General features: G+C 37.7%; 2 protein-coding genes and 1 gene segment (V, D, J or C); 1 reads left to right on the top strand and 2 right to left on the bottom strand.

Annotated features, from left to right (window-relative positions):
- Positions 1-6,316: 6,316 nt before the first annotated feature.
- LOC310649943 (igW heavy chain V region W26-like) lies at positions 6,317-7,314 on the top strand. The segment is given in 2 exons: positions 6,317-6,365; positions 6,920-7,314.
- Positions 7,315-8,500: 1,186 nt separating this feature from the next.
- On the bottom strand, positions 8,501-9,430 carry LOC310649942 (olfactory receptor 6X1-like; the record flags this gene model as incomplete). The annotated part of the gene is made up of 1 exon (XM_083378775.1): positions 8,501-9,430. The coding sequence occupies one exon, from the start codon at positions 9,428-9,430 to the stop codon at positions 8,501-8,503; it is 930 nt and encodes a 309-aa protein (XP_083234901.1).
- Positions 9,431-14,564: 5,134 nt separating this feature from the next.
- LOC310649941 (olfactory receptor 6X1-like) lies at positions 14,565-19,676 on the bottom strand (the record flags this gene model as incomplete). The annotated part of the gene is made up of 2 exons (XM_083378774.1): positions 14,565-14,783; positions 18,771-19,676. The coding sequence occupies 2 exons, from the start codon at positions 19,674-19,676 to the stop codon at positions 14,565-14,567; spliced, it is 1,125 nt and encodes a 374-aa protein (XP_083234900.1).
- Between the last annotated feature and the right edge of the window lie 2,349 nt (positions 19,677-22,025).

Genomic DNA, 22,025 nt, shown 5'->3' with positions numbered 1-22,025 from the left:
TTAGCAACTCTAATCAACTAAGAATAGTGAATATTTAATTAACCAACATCTGGAGGGCCACATGTTCTCTGTCCTAATATTTGGTGGGGAAAAAATAAACTAATATAATATTGCATGTTAACCGCTTGATGGCAGCCAAAGCTTAAGAAAAGAAATGGGGGGGGGGAAGAAACCTTTTTATAACTTATGAAAAACCACAACAAGTATCAGAATTACCTATTGGGTTGTATTTATTATTTTACTTGTTTCTACTGTTCTTGGTTTCAGTAAACTGTTGATGGGTTTCGTTCATTGGTGGTCGGGCTGCTGTTTCGGTTCAATACTCTTGGTGGCGCTCTTGGACTGTGCAAGGCAGAACATTCCAGGCAGAACTAGACAAAGTGACTTTTGACCCATGGAAGAAAGCCGGTTTCTATTGCCAATAGAAAGAAAAGACGAGAAATGAAAGTTATGGGAAGCTCACTCAAGGGTGGTGCATGAAACACAGGTTCTTTTCATCACTTCTTCCTTGTAAAGCTTTCAAACCAAATGACTTGGAACCCAACTATATTTTATAAGGTCATGTTAGCTATTTGGAAGCAATAGAATAGAATAGAATAGAATAGAATAGAATAGAATAGAATAGAATAGAATAGAATAGAATAGAATAGAATAGAATAGAATAGAATAGAATAGAATAGAATAGAATAGAAAAGAATAGAATACAATACAATACAATACAATACAATACAATACAATACAATACAATACAATACAATAGAACAGAGCTGGAAGGGACCTTGGAGGTCTTCTAGTCCAACCTCCTCAGGTAGGAGAACCTATATATCATCTCAGACAAGTGACTGTCTAGTCCAGGGGTCGGCAACCTCGGCTCTTTTATGACTCGTGGACTTCAACTCCCAGAATTCCTGAGCCAGCATAGCTGGCTCAGGAATTCTGGGAGTTGAAGTCCACGAGTCATAAAAGAGCCGAGGTTGCCGACCCCTGGTCTAGTCCCTTCTTAAAAATCTCCAGTGATGGAGTGCCCACAATTTCTGAACGCAAGCTGTTAAAAGGACATTAAAAAGGATATTCAAAAATATCTTTTTAAGTGTTTATTCTAAGAATAAGGCCAAGGGCCACGTAGCAGGACTCAGATCCTAAAATAATTAACTTTTAAATTACAGCCCAACCAGAAGCTGAGTTCTCCAGATGTTTGGGACTATAAGTACACCCACATATTTCTTTTCCCAGACAGGGTTTGTTGTTTTTGTTATTGTTGTTGTTGTTGTTTTTGGAGCAGCCACAATGGTTTGTCTCATGACTGATGGCATCAATGATCAAAGCATAACTGCAAAACATGCATTTGGAAAGCACCAGTGCAGAAAGAAAAGGAAGGCAGAATTGGAGTAGCCATTGAGTTCACCCAGTCCAACCATTGTCTTAGTGCAGGAATCCAAATTTTATATATAGACTTTTCCCCAATATTTCATGGGAATCTTTCCTCCTCTGACTGAAATCCAGAGCACTCTGGAATGGGAAAGAACAAGCCATCTTCTGAATGGCATTCTTCTTCAAAGATGAAACATATCCTGGCCTTCTAGATTTTCCTCTATAGGACTTCGTTACTTATCTCCTCATGGTCCTTCTCTGAATCTATTCTCTGATTGTTTGAATAGACTTTATAAAGTTTGCACCACAAAACTACAGCACGTGCTTGAGGAAATAAACTCTAACCGAAACCTGTGGTTTGAAATAAGCAGGGTGGTTTCAAATCTTATGTATCAGAAAGAAAATGTTCTTCAGAAAGTACTGCACAACTGAAACTTTCTTTGTGGCATCTCTCTAGTGAAACCATCTGATGAATACGTAACAGAAGTCTATTTGGAGAATGTAGTGGGTCCGATGCAAGGAAGAGACGCCAGCCAGAGTATGTGTTCAGCTCTTTATTGTGGGGGGGTGCGTACTGGAGAACAAGGGCTCCCTGGCCTCCTTATATACCTAGCTAGGCAGGTGGCCAGCCAATGGGGTTGGCCCTAGGTTTCCCGCCAAAACTGGCCAGGCCCCGCCCCCTGGTGGCTGTTGCTATGCAGATGCCTGCACCAGGATACATAACAGAACTAGAGCCATAAGATCAACTTCTTCTGAGATCAGCTTCCAAATGTTGGAAGACTTTAAAAAGGCATTAAAAAAATCCAACCACTCCATTTCACAGGATAAGTAATGAAACTTGATGGAGACCATTAGTGGCTTATCTTCATAGTATTACCAAAGTGAAATAAATCCTTCCCCCCCCCCTTTTTTTTTGGAATGTGAGTAGTTGAATGTCCCTAGATTGCTGAAGGGAAATAACATACATCACTAGGTCTTAAAATTCACCAAATGTAATGATTGTGAGTCCAAATGTGGAAGCCAGAATGAATTTAATTGAACAAATGAAAATATTCAGACCTATAAATTGAGAGATAGATAAATCCATGATCATATTCAATGTCCAGGTATAAATCTATAGTTGACCATTGGCCAGCCTAATAGCAGTCTATTAGTGCTTCTTTTACTAGAGCTTCTGGGAAGTTGAAAGCTAAGATACAGATTTATTTTGGGTGCCAATTCTGCCCTTGCTTGGATTAGAAGGCCTTGCTAATACTCACTTCCTGAATAGCTTTAAATTTCCCAGAAACCCTAGTTGGATTACTTCAATCAGTGGTGGACAGACTCGAACACTGGGCGCTATCTAACAAAATGAAATTCAATGGTGAAAAATGTAAGGTTCTACATTTAGGCAGAAAAAATCAAATGCACAGGTATAGTATAGGTGGTACCTTGCTCAATAGTAGTAACTGTGAGAGGGATCTCAGAGTCCTAGTAGACAATCACTTCAATATGAGCCAGCTGTGTGCTGTAGCTGCAAAAAAAAAGCCAACACAGTGCTAGGTTGCATTAACAGAGGGATAGAATCAAGATCAAGTGTAGTACTAATACCACTTTACAATGCCTTGGTAAGGCCACACCTGGAATACTGCATCCAGTTTTGGTCACCATGATGTAAAAAAGATGTTGAGACTCTAGAAAGGGTAAGAGAAGAGCAACAAAGATGATTGGGGGACTGGAGGCTAAAACATATAGGGAACGGTTGCTGGAATTGGGTATGTGTAGTTTAATGAAGAGAAGGATGAGGGGGGATATGATAGCAGTGTTCCAATATCTCAGGGGCTGCCACAAAGAAGAGGGAGTCAAGCTATTCTCCAAAGCACCTGAAAGCAGGACAAGAAGCAACAGATGGAAACTAGTCAAGGAGAGAAGCAACCTAGAACTAAGGAGAAACTTCCTGACAGTTAGAACAATTAACCAGTGGAACAACCTGCCTCCAGAAGAGGTGAATGCTCCAACACTGGAAGTTTTTAAGAAGAGACTGGACAGCCATTTGCCTGAAATGGTATAGGGTTTCCTGTCTGAGCAGGGGGTTGGACTAGATAACCTCCAAGGTCCCTTCCAACATGATGATGATGATGATGATGATGATGATGATGATGATGATGATGATGATGATGATGATGATGATGTGAGCAACTCTGTGTGGATGCCACTTCCAGAAATCCATTCTGGGCCTGGGCAACAAAAAAATAGCTACCAGTTCTGCCAAAGTGGTGCAAACAGGCTGAATCCCACCACTGACTTCAGTGTACCCTACATTGGATTGTCCTTGAAGATCATGCAGAAGTTAAAACTGATTTAGAATGTGATGGTCTGCATAGTGTTGGGTGTTTGTAACTTCGGCTTTTTTTACACTTCTATACCAAGCTACATTGGGCCCTGGGTTTCTTCTAGTGGACTTCAAAGTGCTGGTAATCTATGTGGCACATAGTTAGATTATTTATGGGACTCCCTGTGGATATTTTCCCATCCTAACAGATCACATAAAGTAGGCACTTCTCTTAAATGTTGCCATCTTCCAAGACCTAGGATATAACAAATAATATTTTGCACTGAAGAACACTTGTGTCAAGTGAAACTACTTTTCCTTAAAACACTTTTGTTGCATGTGCAGTTATTCCATTCACTGCTGTTCTTCTGGTTTTAATGGCTTTAGAGATTAAAGGGGCTTAAATACAGATCTATGCTCAATTGCACTATAGTTGTATTTTGGTAAATATAATTGAAGTTCCTCCTCCTCCTCCTCCTTCTCCTCCTCCTCGTCCTTGTCCTCATCCTCATCCTCCTCTCAGAAGGATAGGAGAGGTTGAGGGATAGATCGACAAGAACAATAAAATGAGAAGTTTTTCTCTTCTACCATAGTAATGTTAAAAGAGATTATGTTTTTTTCCTGGAAAAGCCGTTCTGACCAGAACCAACTAGAGATAAGCAGGAACCAAGAAAAAAAAAAGAATTTTCTGAAACACAAATTGTTTTGTTCATCCTGGAGTATGTGAGAAGATGCAAATGATCAATGATTTCATCATTGTAAATAGGTCACCCTTACAACTTGAACCCCAGGCATATAGTGATCTGTTTCTCATCCTTACCTCTGGTGCTTTGGTGAATAACCAGAGGGAAGGATGAGAAACAATGGCTGGAAACTAATCAAAGAGAGAGGCAACCAAGAATTAAGGATAAACTTCCTGACAGTGAAGACAATTAGCCAGTGGAATAGCTTGCCTCCAGAAATCATGGGTGCTCCATTACTGGAGATTTTAAAGAAGAGGCTATGATGGCGAACCTTTTAGAGACCAAGTGCCCAAACTGCAACCCAAAACCTACTTATGTATCATCGGGTGCTGGGTGGGCATGGCCCATTGGGTGGGTGTGGCCCATTGGGTGGGCATGGCTGCAGTGGTAACGGCAAACTGGGTAGGACTAAAAAGTTCAATCAATCAATCCCAACTTTGCGAGATCTTTTTTTCCCATTGAGAAGTTGAAATTGATTGATTGATTGAACCTTTTTTTTTGCATACGGTGGCGGAGGCCTAAAGCGAAAAGGTTTTACAAAATCCAACTGAAGACCTAGGACTGGGACAATGGTGTGCATGCCCACAGAGAGGGCTCTGCGTGCCACCTGTGGCATGTGTGCCATAGGTTTGCCACCACAGGATGACACTCACTCGTCTGAGATGGTATAGGTCATGGGTCCCCAACCTCCAGTTCATGGACCAGTACCAGGCCACAGCATGCCAGCAACCAGTCTTCACAAACAAGGAAAGCCCATCCACAGGATGCAGGCAGCACACAATACCATGCCCCCTCAGGTTTGAGGAAAAACCTCTCCCTGCATAACTGGTCCCTGATGCCCAAAAGGTTGGGGACCTCAGGTATAGGTTCTCCTGCTTAAGTGTGGGGCTGGACTAGAACACCTCCATGGTCCCATTCTATTCTATTCTATTCTATTCTATTCTATTCTATTCTATTCTATTCTATTCTACTCTACTCTACTCTACTCTACTCTACTCTACTCTACTCTACTCTACTCTACTCTATTCTATTCTACTCTACTCTACTCTACTCTACTCTACTCTACTCTACTCTATTCTATTCTATTCTATTCTATTCTATTCTATTCTATTCTATTCTATTCTATTCTATTCTATTCTATTCTATTCCATTCCATTCCATTCCATTCCATTCTATTGTATAGATGGACTGGTTTCCTTACATTTACCCCTTTCTGTTATGTTTGCCTGGTGAGTAACAGCTACGGGTATCGGGTAAATGAAACTCAAACTGATATGATGTGGAAGATCCCTAATTGTGAAGAGGGAGAATCACAACAATCAAACCAATTGTGTTTTCAGTTGTAAATGTCTTTGCTTGGATTTCACCATTTTAATTTTGAACTATCATAAAAGAATCTATACATCTTCTGAATTCAGATTCCATACTTCTCAATTGAAACCTATATTTATCACTGTAATGGCTACAGTCTTCCTGATTCGGTGACAAAAGTCATAGAAGCCTGTGTAGAAATGCGGGGAGACATCTTTTTTCCAATATTCCAAAATCTTTTTCCAATATACAGTAGCCTATTAAAAAAATGGATCAGCATAGGAAATTAACATATCCCATGGGGGGCATGGAATATAACGAGTAATGGGAGAAATTATAGCTATTTTTGCCATCAAAAATCAACATTAGAAAGATCTTTTTTCTGTACTAATATGAGGAAAGAAAACCTATATAAGTAGAGAGACAGTTATAGAATTCAAATGAGAGGGGGAAGAATATTTCTGAAATGTAAACTAATTTACATGTCATGGATGATATAAGAATTAGCTGCCAAACTTTCCAATTGTTCAAATAGCTGACCTCAAGTCCCTAAATTCAAAGGAAAAGTACACTTGAAATTATGAAATACATCAATTATATTAGCCTTGCCATTTTGCTCTTCCTGGCTGGTGAGTAACCATGTTTCAATTTTGTCAGTTTAACATATTTAGGAATAAATATCACAATTACTTTGTAATGAAATAAAAAATGGAACTAAAACTGAAAATACAAGAAAGGTTTTATCTCATTTCTAGTGTGTAGTTCTTTAAAATGAAAAAAAAATCATTTTTCCCCTCCCCAAATCTAAGTCTTCCTTTTCCTGTTTCTTCTTTTTCAATGACTTAAATATCTTTCCCCACAAAGATCCACTGGTACACAAATTTAACATGGAAAATTATTATTAATACTGTTGTTCAGCCTTGGTAATTTCTACCTGTATAGACTTCAACTTCCAGAATTTTCAGCAATAGCCATACCCACTGGTGACATCTGGGACTTGAAATCCACACATCTGTTAAGGTTTGGAAATAGTTGTCCATTAGATTTTTCATATTGTATTGAATCTTAGAGTCATGTGCACAGAACATATGCACAGAATATGAATTCAGGAGGGAAAATGTTGGTGGGTTATCTTTTTACATTTGTAATCTTTTAATGCCCTTATGTTGTTCTTTTTTAATAGGTGTTTCTGCCACTGTTACTTTGAGCCAGCCTCCTGAAGCATTTGCACTTCCAGGGAGATCCATAACTCTGACTTGTAAAGTATCAGGATACAATATCAGTCACCACCATTTGAACTGGGTTCGTCAATCTAATGGCAAAGAGCTTGTCTTCATCGCAGCCTTCAGGACTGGATTTACCACATACACTGCCAATGAATTTAAGGGCCGTGTTACCCCTTCCACCCAAGGTTCAACAGCACAGCTAAGGATAGATGCTCTAAAAGTAGATGATACTGCCATCTACTACTGTGCAAGACACACAGTGACTGAATTTAGGAGTGTTGATGCCCGATATCTTGTAGAAGACCCAACGTGTCTTCTTGATGGGTTTCCCTCTCCTCTTTACATGGTTTAGTTTCACTTCCTCATTTGAAGAGAGTTGGAGTCAGCCAAATGCTCTCTAAATTTCCTTCTTTGCACATCTGGCTACAAAAAGAAGCGGATATTTTTTACCACACACTTGCTTCATCAGCCATGCTGAGTTGAAAACACAGTAGTTGGCTTCCTTATATCCTACCAGCACAAAAATTGTTTTGGAGCTTCCACAATACAGATAGGAAATAAGGTGGGAACTCCTTTGAGTCCATTCTTGTCACTGGCCAAAAGGCCAAAGCTTGATTCCTCTTGGATTTGATCATGTGATCTCCCATTGAGTTCCATTGCCTTCTTTAAGTTGCAATTGGATGAATATCAATGGTAGCAATAGAATCTTTGTAGCTTAGGGTTGAACTGCAGAGTCGTTTGTACTATCTGAGTTTGGTTATCTTATAGACATTTCATTATCTAACAAGGTAAGATCTTTAGGGACAGGATTTTGGAGATCTAAGGATTGTTGATTAGTTGTGGGATGCACAGTTGCCAGTTCTACATTCTAAAAAAGAGAAAAGAATAACACCTCTTTCCCCAATTGTAGCTCTAGGATGAAGACCTTCAATGCATAAAATGTAGGAGATACCTTAGGCAGGTACACATAAAACAAAACAAAACATGAACACATTTCTTTTAATCTGTATCTCCTTTTTGTGTGCATCTGTTTTCAGGCAGATACACATAAAAAACCATGAACAAGCATGCATCTATGAAGCAACTCATTATCACAAGCAGGATTTTTGTGTTGGCTATAACACAGTTTCATGGAGCATTCATAAAGGTAAAGGTAAAGGTTCCCCCGCACATGCGTGCTAGTCGTTTCCGACTCTAGGGGCCGGTGCTCATCTCTGTTTCAAAGCCGAAGAGCCAGCGCTTCTCCGAGGATGTCTCCGTGGTCATGTGGCCGGCATGACTAGACGCCAAAGGTGCATGGAATGCATTCATACATCCATATAAATTGACACCAAATAGATGAGAGATGTTTGGTGTTCTCTGAGCTTGCTTATTTCTTGCAAACATTTCATTACCCAAACTAGGCAACACCATCAGTGCTAGTCCAAACAGATGACACGCTACTGATCTATATAACAGCACTCAGAGGACAAAAGAATGGAGTTCTACTTAGGACAAGGAGTTGAGGGAATGCAAAACATGTACAGAGCCCTGCACTATTAGGAATTCTTTATTTTTGCTATTGCTTTCCACAGAGCTGTTTTGAAATCACTGTTCCGGATTGTGTAGATGAAAGGGTTTAACACGGGTATGAAACTCGTGTGGAAAAGAGACAATATTTTGTTAAGTTGGACATCCCCATGAGTTGAAGGCCTCAAGTACATAAACATAAGTACCATATAAAAAATGCTTACAACAGTGAGATGGGAGGCACAGGTGAAAAAGGCTTTGGAGCGCCCAGTGGCAGAAGGGATCTGAATTATAGTGAGTATAATACGTGCATATGAAATCAGGGAAAATCCAAAGGAGCCCCACATGATAGTGGCACCATATATGAGTCCCACAAATTCAATTACAGTTGTGTCAGCACAAGCCAACTGCAAAACTGGACCAACATCACAAAAGTAATGATCAATCGTATTGCGCCCACAGTAAGGGTATGTCCACACTACCACTGACTGAGGAAATATGAGTCCAAACCCACCAATCCATGCCAGCAAAGACAGATTGAGACAGAGTCCAGTAGTCATAATGGTTTGATAATGAAAAGGTTTGCAGATGGCCACATAGCGGTCAAAAGACATGATCGTGAGGGTGATGAACTCCACAGCTCCCATTGTGAAAACCAGGAATCCTTGGACCATGCAGCAGGCAAAGCAGATGGTGTTTTTGCCAGAGTAGCTATTGACCAACATCTTTGGTATCTCCGATGTTGTGGAAGAAATCTCAGCCATGGAGAAGTTGAGTAGGAAGAAATACATTGGAGTATGGAGCTTAGGTTCCATGGAAACCACTATGATGATTAAGGCATGTCCCATAAGTGACAGAAGGTACATCGAAAGCAGGAGAGTATAAAATCCCAGGTCCCCTTCATGTAATTCAGAAAATCCAAGAAGAACAAATTCGGTAATAAATGTAGCGTTTGACATCTTGTACTTCCTTAAAACAATGACAGTAATTTACAGAAACATGATTCCTTGATGGTCAAAGTAGCTATGAATAATGAGGGATTGAAACAAACATTACATTACACAGATTTGAATGGAATGGTTGAACTGAATTACTTTGCATAACATTCCATACTAGTTCTGAATTGTTTAAAGGTCCCCTCCCTGTTCCAACTCATACAGGTTTCATTAATTGGCTGATGTTTGGTAATGTCCATCACTCTGAGACAGCAGGTACCCACTGAATTTGACAACTAGAGAGAAGTGGGCTGAATTTGAGAACTAGAGAGAAGAAAAGAAAGAAAAACCACCTGGCTCATGTTTTAATAAGGACCTATTAACCACTCAGTTTTTCTCTAAATTGTATGTATGGATATGATTTCCTCTAAATTGTATGGATAATCATACACAAAATCTTATAAGATATTGCTAAGGAATAATTAGAGGAACCCACTGGCAGGTTTCATAAGAACTAAATTAATGTCTCCTCCATCCATATTAAACACATTCACATACCAGATTAGTATTTGGATGTGTCTCTATTTGAGTATGTAGTTTAAGTTGAACATTATTCAGTTTGATGTTTAAAGGCTTATAAAAGAGATCTTTAAAAATGTTAAGGACAGGCAAAATTTAGCAGTACACAAGAGCACTTTGAAGGAAGGGTTATAGAAAGAAGACAACTATCCAACAAAACCTTTTTTAGGAAGAGACTGGACAGCCACTTTCCTCAAAAGGCAGGGCTTTTTCTCTCATAGAACACCCAGAACGGAGTTCCGGCACCTTTTTTGGATGGAACCTTGTAGGGTAGGCAAGGCGGGTTGTATGACGTGTGTGAGTTCCGGCACCTTTTTTTCTTTTACAAAAAAAGCATTGTCAAAAGGTATAGACTCTCCTGCTTGAACAGGGGGCTAGACTAGAAGACCTTCAAGGTTCTATTCTATTCTATTCTATTCTATTCTATTCTATTCTATTCTATTCTATTCTGTTCTGTTCTGTTCTGTTCTGTTCTGTTCTGTTCCATATGCTTCAGATATGAAAATGGTCTTGGATTTGTCTCTTATAATCTCTAGTAGGATTGCTAAAATGGTCTACTCAAACTCATGATGACGATGATGACGATGATGATGATGATGATGATGATGATGATGATAATAATAATAATAATAATAATAATAATAATAATAATAATAATAATAATAATAATAATAAGTGCTTTTTTGTAAAAGAAAAAGGTGCCGGAACTCACACATGTCATACAACCCGCCTTGCCTACCCTACAAGGTTCCATCCAAAAAAGGTGCCGGAACTCCGTTCTGAGCGTTCTATGAGAAAAAAAGCCCTGATAATAATAAAGCTGCTTGTTATTACTCTAAATGTCCAACAAAAGTGAGTTGTCCATCACCTCTTCTTCATGAATCAAATGTAGGTAGCCACCCACAAACCACTGTTAGAGGGAAGTTCATTCTCTCCCTCTTAGGTGGTAGCCCTCCCATCCTGTAAAGTGAAAATCTATGTTCTGAACGTGAAGATGACAATCTGAGCCCCGCATGTTTACAGCTCCAAACCAGTTTGTTGAAAACAGCTACATTCACTTTCTCAGACTCAAGTTAATTAATGATTGTATTATTTAAAAGTAGAGAAAACATAAAGGCATGGATAAAGAACTTCTACTAAACCCCAATTTAATTAGATTTATTTTATTAACATTCCAAAAATTCCATACCATAATATAACTCTGAACAACTCAAAACCATCAGAGTGCTCCTGCATTAAAAAAATAAACCATTTTCACATAGAATACATCATTACCAAGAGACAAAATTAGAGCATTATTCCAGCATCAAATATATAGAAGATTTTTTTTCAAACTACCTGAACATAAAAATAATCTCTTCCACTAATCTAGCATTAAAAATATCACCCACGTACAGTGGCTAAACAAATTTCACAATAAAATCAAACAACATACATTTTAGCAGGAACCACACTAATTCTGAGATAGTGTTCAGTAAGTTTAATGTGGATATAGATTTTGTTCACTGAATTTGGCTAAGATTTTATTTTTCTTCTGACTTTCTTGAACATATCTCAAGGACTTCTCAGAAGACCCAAGCAGTTACACAGATCTACCCATGCCAATTTAAGAAAGCTAATTAATCTTGAGAAGAATTAGGTCTATGTCTGTCTCAGTCTGCATCATTTCTCTTTCTCTCCTTACACACACCCTCTCTCACATACACACAGAAACACACATACACAAGCTTGTCTTTTTCTCTGTACCTCTACCTATAACATCTTTGCAAGTTTTGTGTCTACTGTATCTCTGCTTCTATCTATAGAGGCAGAGTACACTTTATATAATATTTCTTGACCACAATATATGTCTCCCCAGTACGATGTTTGAAATTTGAGCCTTTGTTAAATTCATAAAATAAATTCCTGTTTGTGTTGTTGTTGTTATGCAACTTATTGTTCATGTCTTTGGAAAGACCCAGAATTTGTTATAGCAGATCAGTAGGAAAGTCCCAAAAGTGATTTTCAAAAGACAACTGGACTTTGTTTTTTCTTAAACACATTTTGCCTCTCATCTAAAAGTCCAATTGCCTTCTGAAAAAGCACTTTTGGGACAACCATTACCTGGATAACTGAGCATCTCCACAGACATCAGTAGGAGAGTATTATATTCCTGGGTCTAGTAGTTCATTCATTTTTGTTCCATGATAAAGACTTCTATTAAAAGTATGGCAACAATGCAATTTACAAAAATCTTTGCTGTGGATTAAGGACCCTGCAGGCTAATTGATGCTCATATAGCCTCTAACCCCAGGTGTCCATCTTCTCCTTTCCATCAGAAAAAGAGAATGTAGGATTCAGGAGGAAAGAGGCAATTATATAGGTTTTTTTTTTTCCTCCCACAGGCATTTGTGGCTAAAAGTCTTTAGAACCAGGGTTTCTCAAAGTTCTGAAAATTAAACAGGGGGTTGGACTAGAAGACCTCCAAGGTCCCTTAGAATTCTGTTATTCTGTTATTTTTTTAAGCCAAAGAACATACATTTTTAGCACTTCTACACCAGTTCTAAGATAGATTTCAATACAATTAATGGGGATCTGATTATTTTTTTCATTCTATTTTGGCAAGATTCTTTTTTTTTTTACCGTTAGGACTTTCTTGTTGATATCTCAAGGATTTCTTAGGAGGTCCCTGAGCACCACACAGATCTCTGTGGGCCAATCTAAGAAAGCTAATCTTGGAAAGTTTTGTTCACTAAGTTATTGAATGTTATATCCATATATGTCTGTGCCTTTAAGTACCTTTCTGTGTATACACACAAACATATTCAGGATATAAATTTATATATGATATACTTCTCTATTAAAATAACAATTCTTCAGAAAAATGTGAAATTTAAGCTAGAGAAACAGACATTGAATTATCTGTTATGGGAGGCATTTTTTTACTGGCAGAACATTACATCATTTTTCTAGATGTTTATTTTTTAATTACTTTTCACAAACCTCATAATCCCATTATCTGGTTGATTTAATCTCATGATGACTTCTTATGAAGTCCTTGATTTTTATCAACTGGCAACATCCAAAATTTTGGTTAACCATTCAGACTTTTTTAAAAAAAATGATTTCCAGTCTGGCAATGAGAACATTTGCTCTAGCTAGGAAAGCATTGTGGCAGAAAATGGGGAAATTACTTCTGATATGATGGCATCATTAAAGGATGTCTGTCTGTCTGTCTCTCTCATATATCATCTATCTACCTATCATCTGTCTTTCTGTTTTCCTATCTTCCTATCTTTTTTCCATATTTCTAACTTTTTATTCTCTTTCTTTCTCTTCTTTTTCTCCTCTCTCTCTCTCTCTCTCTGTCTATCATCTATTTTTTTTTAAGATTAAGCATTTATTTCCACTTTTGAAGACAGTCAAAGAATTAGGTGCATTATTAAATCTTTAAGAAAGCAAGCTTTGGTAGGATTGGGCACCCTCTGATATTATTCATGATGTGAGTTTGGATGTTGATTTATTATTGATATCTGCCATCACTGTGGATTCAAGCTAAAAGAATATTTATTTGGAAGAATCAGGGTTCCAACCACAGCAACCTCATGTCCCTTTAATACTTTTCTAAATGGATAATTCCTCTGGGAAGGTGCATCTATCAGCTATTTCTATCTCCCTCTAATCCAGGGTTCTTCAAACTTGGCCCTTTTATGCCTGGCTGAAAAATTCTGGGAGCTGAAGTCCACAAAGTCATAAAAGGGCCAAGTTTGAAGACCCCTGCCCTAATCCCTATGAAACCCAATATCTGAAGTGATTGTGTATGGAGATTTAAATTCTACAAATCCAAATCCACTCACTTTCCATGAGATGTAAAGAAAGGTAGATACTAACAGACATTGCATGCTCTTGGTTTTTCATAAAGCACAACGATAGAATCAGAAAAGGTATCTCCCTACTGTGTCCTTAAAATACCCCCTTTCTTGCTATTGTTTTCAGCATGACTCTGACACCTACACTTCAAAAGTTTTCTGTAGAAAAGCACTGACCTTTGGGGGGAGGTTGGGAGATGAGATGGGGTACCCACCATAATCTCCAGTCTTCAAGTTCCGATTCATCTACAGATTAGCTCTTACAATTCCTCAACCTGATTGCATCAAAACAAAACTTATTCATATAACCCTGATCTTAGGTTCACAATAATTCAAGGCATGAAAAAAAATGTCACACAGGGATATACATTGGTATCTGAATCAATCAATCAATCAATCAATCAATCAATCAATCAATCAATCAGAATAGAGCTGGAAGGGACTTTGGAGGTCTTCTAGTCCAACCCCCAGCTCAAGCAGGAGACCCTATACAATTTGAGACAAGTGGCTATCCAATCTCTTCTTAAAATCTTCCAGTGATGAAGTACCCACAAGTTCTGAAGGCAAGCTGTTCCAATGGTTAATTGTTCTGCCTGTTGGGAAGTTTCTCCTTAATTAGTTAAATCTTCTTAACTAATCTCTCCTTGATTAGTTTCCATCCATTGTTTCTTGTTTTGCCTTTTGGTTCTTTGGAAAATAAGTTGACCCCTTCTCTTGAATTAAATAAACTGTCACTTCTTTTGGGGGGCAAGAATGTCCATTCGTTTCAATGCATCTTTCAAGGCTTCCTTTACTTTCTCATTCCGAAGGGTATATATGAATGGGTTCAACAAAGGTGTTACCACAGTGTGAAGCAGGGCCACACCTTTGTAGAAGCCAGAGGAATGGATTTTCTCTGGCAGAAGGTACATGAAAATGGAACATCCATAAAAAACCGAGGCCAGGAAAACCTATGAAAACAAATTCTTTCACCGTGCTGTAATTTTGAGATCTCATGCTTTCTTTTATTACTTCTAGTGCACTAGAATAAAAATAAATAAATTAATTAATTAATTTGGCAACAGTTTGTTCAAAATCAGGATGTTTTCCTTCCCTGGATTCAGTTATATCATGAGTCAAAACATTAAAAAAATAAAATAAAACAAATTTCTTCATTAAAACAGCATATTTGAGCAAAGGTACTACACAATGGCAAGCAGATGACCTAAGGTTAATGATGAGTCTATGCATGCATTATGTAATATTTTTAATAAAATAATACCCATGTTGTAATAATTTTAGGAATCAATATATAACAGAATAACAGAACAACGGAGTCGGAAGGGACCTTGGAGGTCAATGAATCAATCAGAATAGAGCTGGAAGGGACCTTGAAGGTCTTCTAGTCCAACCCCCTGCTCAGGCAGGAAACCTTATACCATTTCAGACAAATTGTTGTCCAATCTCTTCTTAAAATCTTGATTAGATTCCATCCATCGCTTCTTGTCCTGCCTTTAGGTGCTTTGAAGAATAGGTCAATTACTTCTTCTTTGTGACAACTCCTTAGATATTAGAAGAGAGTCAAGCTATTTTCCAAAGCACCTGAAGGCGTAACAATGTTATAGGGTTTAATAATAACAATAACAATACATTATTATTATTATTATTATTATTATTATTATTATTATTATTATTATTATTATTATTATTATTATTATTATTATTATTAAATGGATGGAAATTTATCAAGGAGAGAAGCAACCTAGAACTAAGGAGAAATTTCCTGACAGTTAGAACGATTAATCAGTGGAACCACTTGCCTCCAGAAGTTGTGAATGCTCCAACACTGGAAGTTTTTAAGAAGAGATTGGACAACCATTTGTCTGGAAGTGGTATAGGGTTTCCTGCCTGAGCAGGGGGTTGGACTAGATAACCTCCAAGGTCCCTTCCAACATCATGATGATGATGATGATGATGATGATGATGATGATGTGAGCAATTCTGTGTGGATGCCTCTTCCAGAAATCCATTCTGGGCCTGGGCAACAAAAAAATAGCTACCAGTTCTGCCAAAGTGGTGCAAACAGGCTGAATCCCACCACTGACTTCAATGTACCCTACATTGGATTGTCCTTGAATATCACACAGAAGTTAAAACTGATTCAGAATATGATGGTCTGCATAGTGTTGGGTGCTTGTAACTGGAAGACCTCCAAGGTCCCTTTCAGTTCTGTCATTCTATTCTATTCTATTCTATTCTATTCTATTCTATTCTATTCTATTCTATTCTGTTCTGTTCTGTTCTGTTCTGTTCTGTTCTGTTCTGTTCTGTTCTATTCTATTCTATTCTATTCTATTCTATTCTATTCTATTCTGTTCTGTTCTGTTCTGTTCTGTTCTATTCTATTCTATTCTATTCTATTCTATTCTATTCTATTCTATTCTATTCTATTCTATTCTATTCTATTCTATTCTATTCTATTCTATTCTGATGTCACCCTTAGCTCTTCTTTTCATTAAACTAGACATATTCAATTCCAACAACTGTTCCTTATATGTTTTAGCCTCTAAACATCTTTGTTGGTCTTCTCTGTACTCATTCTAGAGTCTCAACATTTTTTTTCAATATCGTACTTACACTGAACTTTTAGAGTTGGGATGCATTATTTATGTCACAAATCAGATTTATCAATTCAGAGAAGAGACAAGATAATGGAGAACAAGGGTGGAATTACATCCTAATACATTTTTGAGTGGTAGGATTTATTTTTCTAATATATGATTTGATTGATAGTTCTTTCCTCTTTTCTCCTTCTCCTTTTCTTGTTTAATCCTATTGTTTATTACAGGAAGAATGTTAAATATTCTTTCAGGTATATAAACATAATCTAGCTTTTAGTGAGTTCTTCCCCCCCACCCCCAGAAATTGGAAGCTACAGAGGTATGGCAAATGGGGAAAAAAAACAAAATAAAAGATTTTTGATTGTAGATGAATTCAACCAAGAGACATTCTAAGACTTATAAGCTTAGAAGCTTTAATATGAGATATACTATATACAGTCCATATATTATAAAGCTTGACAATTTTGTTAGAAAAAAAAGACAAGAGATTAATCTCTTTTCATTTTTAGAAAGCTTTCATATAACGTAGCATATAATTTGGCCATAACCTACCTACAAAACCCAAAAGATGAACTCACCTATGGAATTATTTCCACGATGAAAAAGATTAGTGAATGATGGTGACAGAGAAACCAGGCAGAGTACAGCAGATAAATCCAGAGTAAAGGACTAGGACCTTCTTTAAGAATGTGGTTCATTAGTGAATCTATGTGATAATGACTTTTTTAAAAAAAAAATATAATACTGACAACAATAAATTATTACAAGATCCCAAACTGAGCTGAAGATTATCATGTGGGAATGGAAGTCAACTAATCAGATAGGGACCTCTTTGGAGGTGATCTGGGGAATGTGGGTGGGGATGAGCCAAAGGACACAAAATAGAACTTGAAGAAATATACACCTCACCACCAGTAAGGTCATCTGAAGTAGTTCCTAGGCAAAAGAACAAGAGTGTAGCCCTTCTCTATTCCACATGGAAAAGCCAGTCAGAAATGTTTGGACTTTAGTTTGCTACTTACAATGCGTTCCTAACCTTTGCAAAGTCAGTGCCTTGGTGGTGCAGTGGTTAGAATGCAATATTGCAGGCTAACTCACTGCTTTTGATTCTCACTGGGTCAAGGTTGACTCAGCCTTCCATCCTTCTGAGGTTGGTAAAATGAGGACCCAGATTGTTGGGGACAATATGTTGATTCTGTAACCCACTTAGAGAGGTCTGTAAAGCACTGTGAAGCAGAATATAAGTCTAAGTGCTATTGCTATTAATTTACTTAAATGCTGTCATCTTAAATCTGGTTGCTCTTATCCAAGTTTAGCTAGAAGAAGGGGGGAAGAAAAAAATCTCTTCAAATTCTTCAAAGCCACAAGGTTCATGTTATTTTTCAGATACTAAATTAAATTTGCAATAGTGGTGAATGTGTTACCGAGCCTGGTAATGAAATGTTCAGAAACCAAGCCATAAGCTTGGAGAGCAAACCTTCACCCTCAGTAAATTAAATTACATGGGAGGCAGTGATCTGTGAAAAAATATGGGGGCTGTTCAGTCTTCCTTGATGCTTCCTAATCAAAAGTAGATAGAAAAGGGGAATTTACTCAGAGTTCCTCATTCTTGAAGAAATTTATACTCTTGAAGTCAGACTGAGAACATGATCATTCATCTTCTTATATATTACTTATGTTTCTGAGACCCTCCAGTAAACTGAATACAGGTAGTCCTCATCTTATGACCACAGTGGCAAACAATTTCCATTGCTAAGCAAGATGACTGTTAAGTGAACCATAACCTGATTTTATAACCTTTTTTCCCACTGTTAAGTGAATCACTATGGTTGTTAAGTGAGTCACAAGGTCATTAAACAAACATAGTCAAAAGCCAACAGCTGATATCATATTTGATGACTGTTGAAAATAATAGGAAGAAAGAAATTTGCTTTGAGCAAGTAGATATTGTCAAATGGACAAAGACTGCTCAAGACACATGAAATATTTTAAAGAATTCATAGTTTCATACATAATTTCGTAGTTTCCCAGATCGATGTGCAACCATTGAACAAGATCCCAACAGACAGAAGCAATGAGGATTGCAAAATATTTTCTCTTTCAACAGAAGAGCTTGGTTGTTTTCTTGCAGACATTGCATCACCCAATTAGGTAACATCATCAGGGCTAGCAGTGCTAAAGATGTTACCCATTTGGGTAATGAAATGTCTGCAAGAAAGTAACCAAGTTCAGAGAGCACCAAGGACCCCATAGTTCTCTTTCAGAAGGAGAGGTAATGGAAACACCTAGATATTTAGATAAACAGGCACCATGTTAGAAACTCCTATGTTTGGTTACTGCTTGCCACAAAGCTGTTTTGAATTCACTGTTCCGGATTGTGTAGATGAAAGGGTTTAACATGGGTACAAAGCTGGTGCGCACAAGAGAGATTGCCTTATTGAGTTGGGCATTACCGTGTGTTGAAGGTTTCAAGTACATAAGCATATCTGCTGTATAGAAGATGGTTAGAACAATGAGATGGGAAGCACAGGTGAAAAAAGCTTTGGACCGCCCAGTGGCAGAAGGGATCTGAAGTATGGTGTTTATAATGCACATATATGAAATTAGAGAGAACCCAAAGGAACCCCACATTATGGTAGCACCGTAAAGGAATCCTATTAGCTCAATCACTATTGTATCAGCACAAGCCAACTTCAGAACTGGACCAACATCACAAAAGAAATGATCAATCTTATTGTGCCCACAATAGGGGTATGTCCACACTACCACTGACTGAGGAAATATGAGTCCAAACCCACCAATCCATGCCAGCAAAGACAGATTGAGACAGAGTCCAGTAGTCATAATGGTTTGATAATGCAAAGGTTTGCAGATGGCCACATAACGGTCAAAAGACATGATCGTGAGGGTGATGAACTCCACAGCTCCCATTGTGAAGACCACGAATCCTTGGACCATGCAGCAGGCAAAGCAGATGGTGTTTTTGCCAGAAAAGCTATTGACCAACATCTTTGGTATCTCCGATGTTGTGGAAGAAATCTCAGCCATGGAGAAGTTGAGTAGGAAGAAATACATTGGAGTATGGAGCTTAGGTTCCATGGAAACCACTATGATGATTAAGGCATGTCCCATAAGTGACAGAAGGTACATCAAAAGCAGGAGAGTATAAAATCCCAGGTACACCTCATGTAATTCAGAAAATCCCAGAAGAATGAATTCATTGAAAAATGTAGCATTTGACATTGCCTTCTTCTTTTCTAAAATGATACAATAATTTATTTATTATCATTTGTCGTCTAAGAAAGAAACAAGGCATATAATGGGATCTGAGCAAGGGTTAATTGCATCAATGGCTGAAGTGAATTGCTATGCAGGGTTGCTGAACTGTTTAATTTTTTTTTTTTTACTCACACAACTGTTGATTAATTAGTGGTTCAGAAATGTCACCGCCACTCTCAGAGAATCTGTGGCTATGTGATTCAGGATGCGAGTTGAGGCAGGAAATTCATTTTTCCTCATAAAATGTTATCACCCTTTTTCCTCACTGAAGTATTGCACACAGTTCAGGATTTGTTTAGTTCTTTCTGAAATCTAATATGGGGAAAAAATAAAACTGACATAATCTTCCTTCTTTAATTTAATATTTTTGAAGGACAGCTTATAATGTTGACCTTTTTTTAATTGAGATCATTAAACTTTGTGGACATACCCTTTTATAACTTCACTGTGGTGTGTAATATTATTGAGTGCTTCACAAAGTGATTTTAAAAAATGTAGTGTCTATTCATGCGACCTCTCACCTCTACACACACACAGACACAAATACTCACACACAGAGAATTAATTTACACTAATGCAGGAACAACTGAAAAGCTGTAGGGACGGTGAGGAATATTTGTAGACAGGAAGCAGTTGTAATTTGAAAGAGTTTCTCTTTTATTCCTCTACAAAAGAATTGTATTTCATAATTTGTATCTGTGGAATTTGTATCTGTTTTGAGCCCTCTCTGATCAGTTACTCCAAGGTAAGAACTGTACGCTCCTGCTTTTCAGTTAGTAAAAAGGCTTTGAAGCTAGGTGAGAAAGCTTGCAACCAATTAATTCATGGAAGTAGACGTCCTGTCCATTTTCCTACCTGACCTTAATCTTAATCTTTCTATTTACTCTTTCAACACCAGCCCATTATTAATGTCCTTGCAGAATCAGCCAGCAACAATCCAAATTTATCTCAACTCGTCTATGCAGAATTTTAAATTTGCACCTATTTGTCCTTCCACTGGGATCAGATGTGCAGAACCTGTCATGGTGCTTTCAACTGGAGTCCCACATCTTGTAGGAACCCTTCCCAGACAAACCCTTGACCTGCCTTTGCAGTGTTCCACTGGCCCAAAGCTAGCCGGGGCAAATCCAAATAAATTAAAAATTAAAATGGCCAAATTAAATTTCCCTCAAATGTTACCTTCTAACAAACTGGGTTCGGGATTGGATAAGAAAAGCAAAGCAGGAAAATAAAAAAAAAAACACCCATAAACCTGCAAAGTGTTGAGTACATTGCACGTGATTGACTGCCTTCTCTCTCACCCTGACAATTTGAGTCATGATGCCAAACTGTCCTGGATAAATCCAGTCTTACTTAGAAATACCAAACTGCCTTGATACAACATATATTTAATAAGCAAGCAAACTACAGAGTATACTCAGCTTCCAGGAAAACATTGGTAGGAAGTCAGCCATAGAAGTCATCCATCCATCCATCCATCCATCCATCCATCCATCCATCCATCCATCACTGAGGCTTTGGGAAGGACAACCAACAAGGTTCTAGTCTAGTAGCCATAATCTAGTTCAAACACCAGCCCAATGCCAGCCTCTTCAAATTGATAGAAAGAAGCTACATCACTCCTCTGCTGCCTCCTCCTCATCGTCCTTCTCCTCCTCAAGGCTGATGGCCACTAATGAACTTGCAAATTCTTCTATATCTCTTGATGTTCAAGGCCAAGTGTAACCTGGAACTCCAAAACCTTTATGTATCTATAATTTTTAGAGAATTATATACATCCTACAATACTCTGTCTCTTTATCCTTTCTCTATCATATTGATACTTTCTGAGTATTCAGAGTTCTACATTTAAAGCTTTGAGAAATTTTTTTAAAAAATCTTTTCTCATAAATCTTAGAGATATTGATAAAGATCCATTTGAATCTCAAAATGATTTCACTCAACCCCAAAATTGCCATAACTGTAAAAGACCTTACAATCCACATCAAATATAGAATATTCTTGCTTACCTTGTAGCAAGCATCAAACATGATCTGAAGACAGATTTAGAGAGGAATGTTTCTACATATAACTTAGTTCAGTAAAAGTGATGAGTTGGAAGACTATTTTTCCTATGATTTCTTTATAGTTCCTCAGGGATAGCACATGTGATGTGGTAGCTTCCCTCCTGCTAATTAGTAGTTTATGTACAGTATGGAATTTTTGAAAGGGCAGTATTCAAATAATGGAAATGAATCATCCGTTAAAAAAAATCCATGGTCAAGCTGAGGAATATAGATTGATCATGGACAGATTGGTGGAGAAGATTTTTGA

This window comes from Vipera ursinii (genome assembly GCF_947247035.1).
Source record: "Vipera ursinii genome assembly, chromosome: Z".
NCBI lineage: Eukaryota > Metazoa > Chordata > Lepidosauria > Squamata > Viperidae > Vipera > Vipera ursinii.
This window is presented reverse-complemented; position numbering and strand designations above follow the sequence as displayed.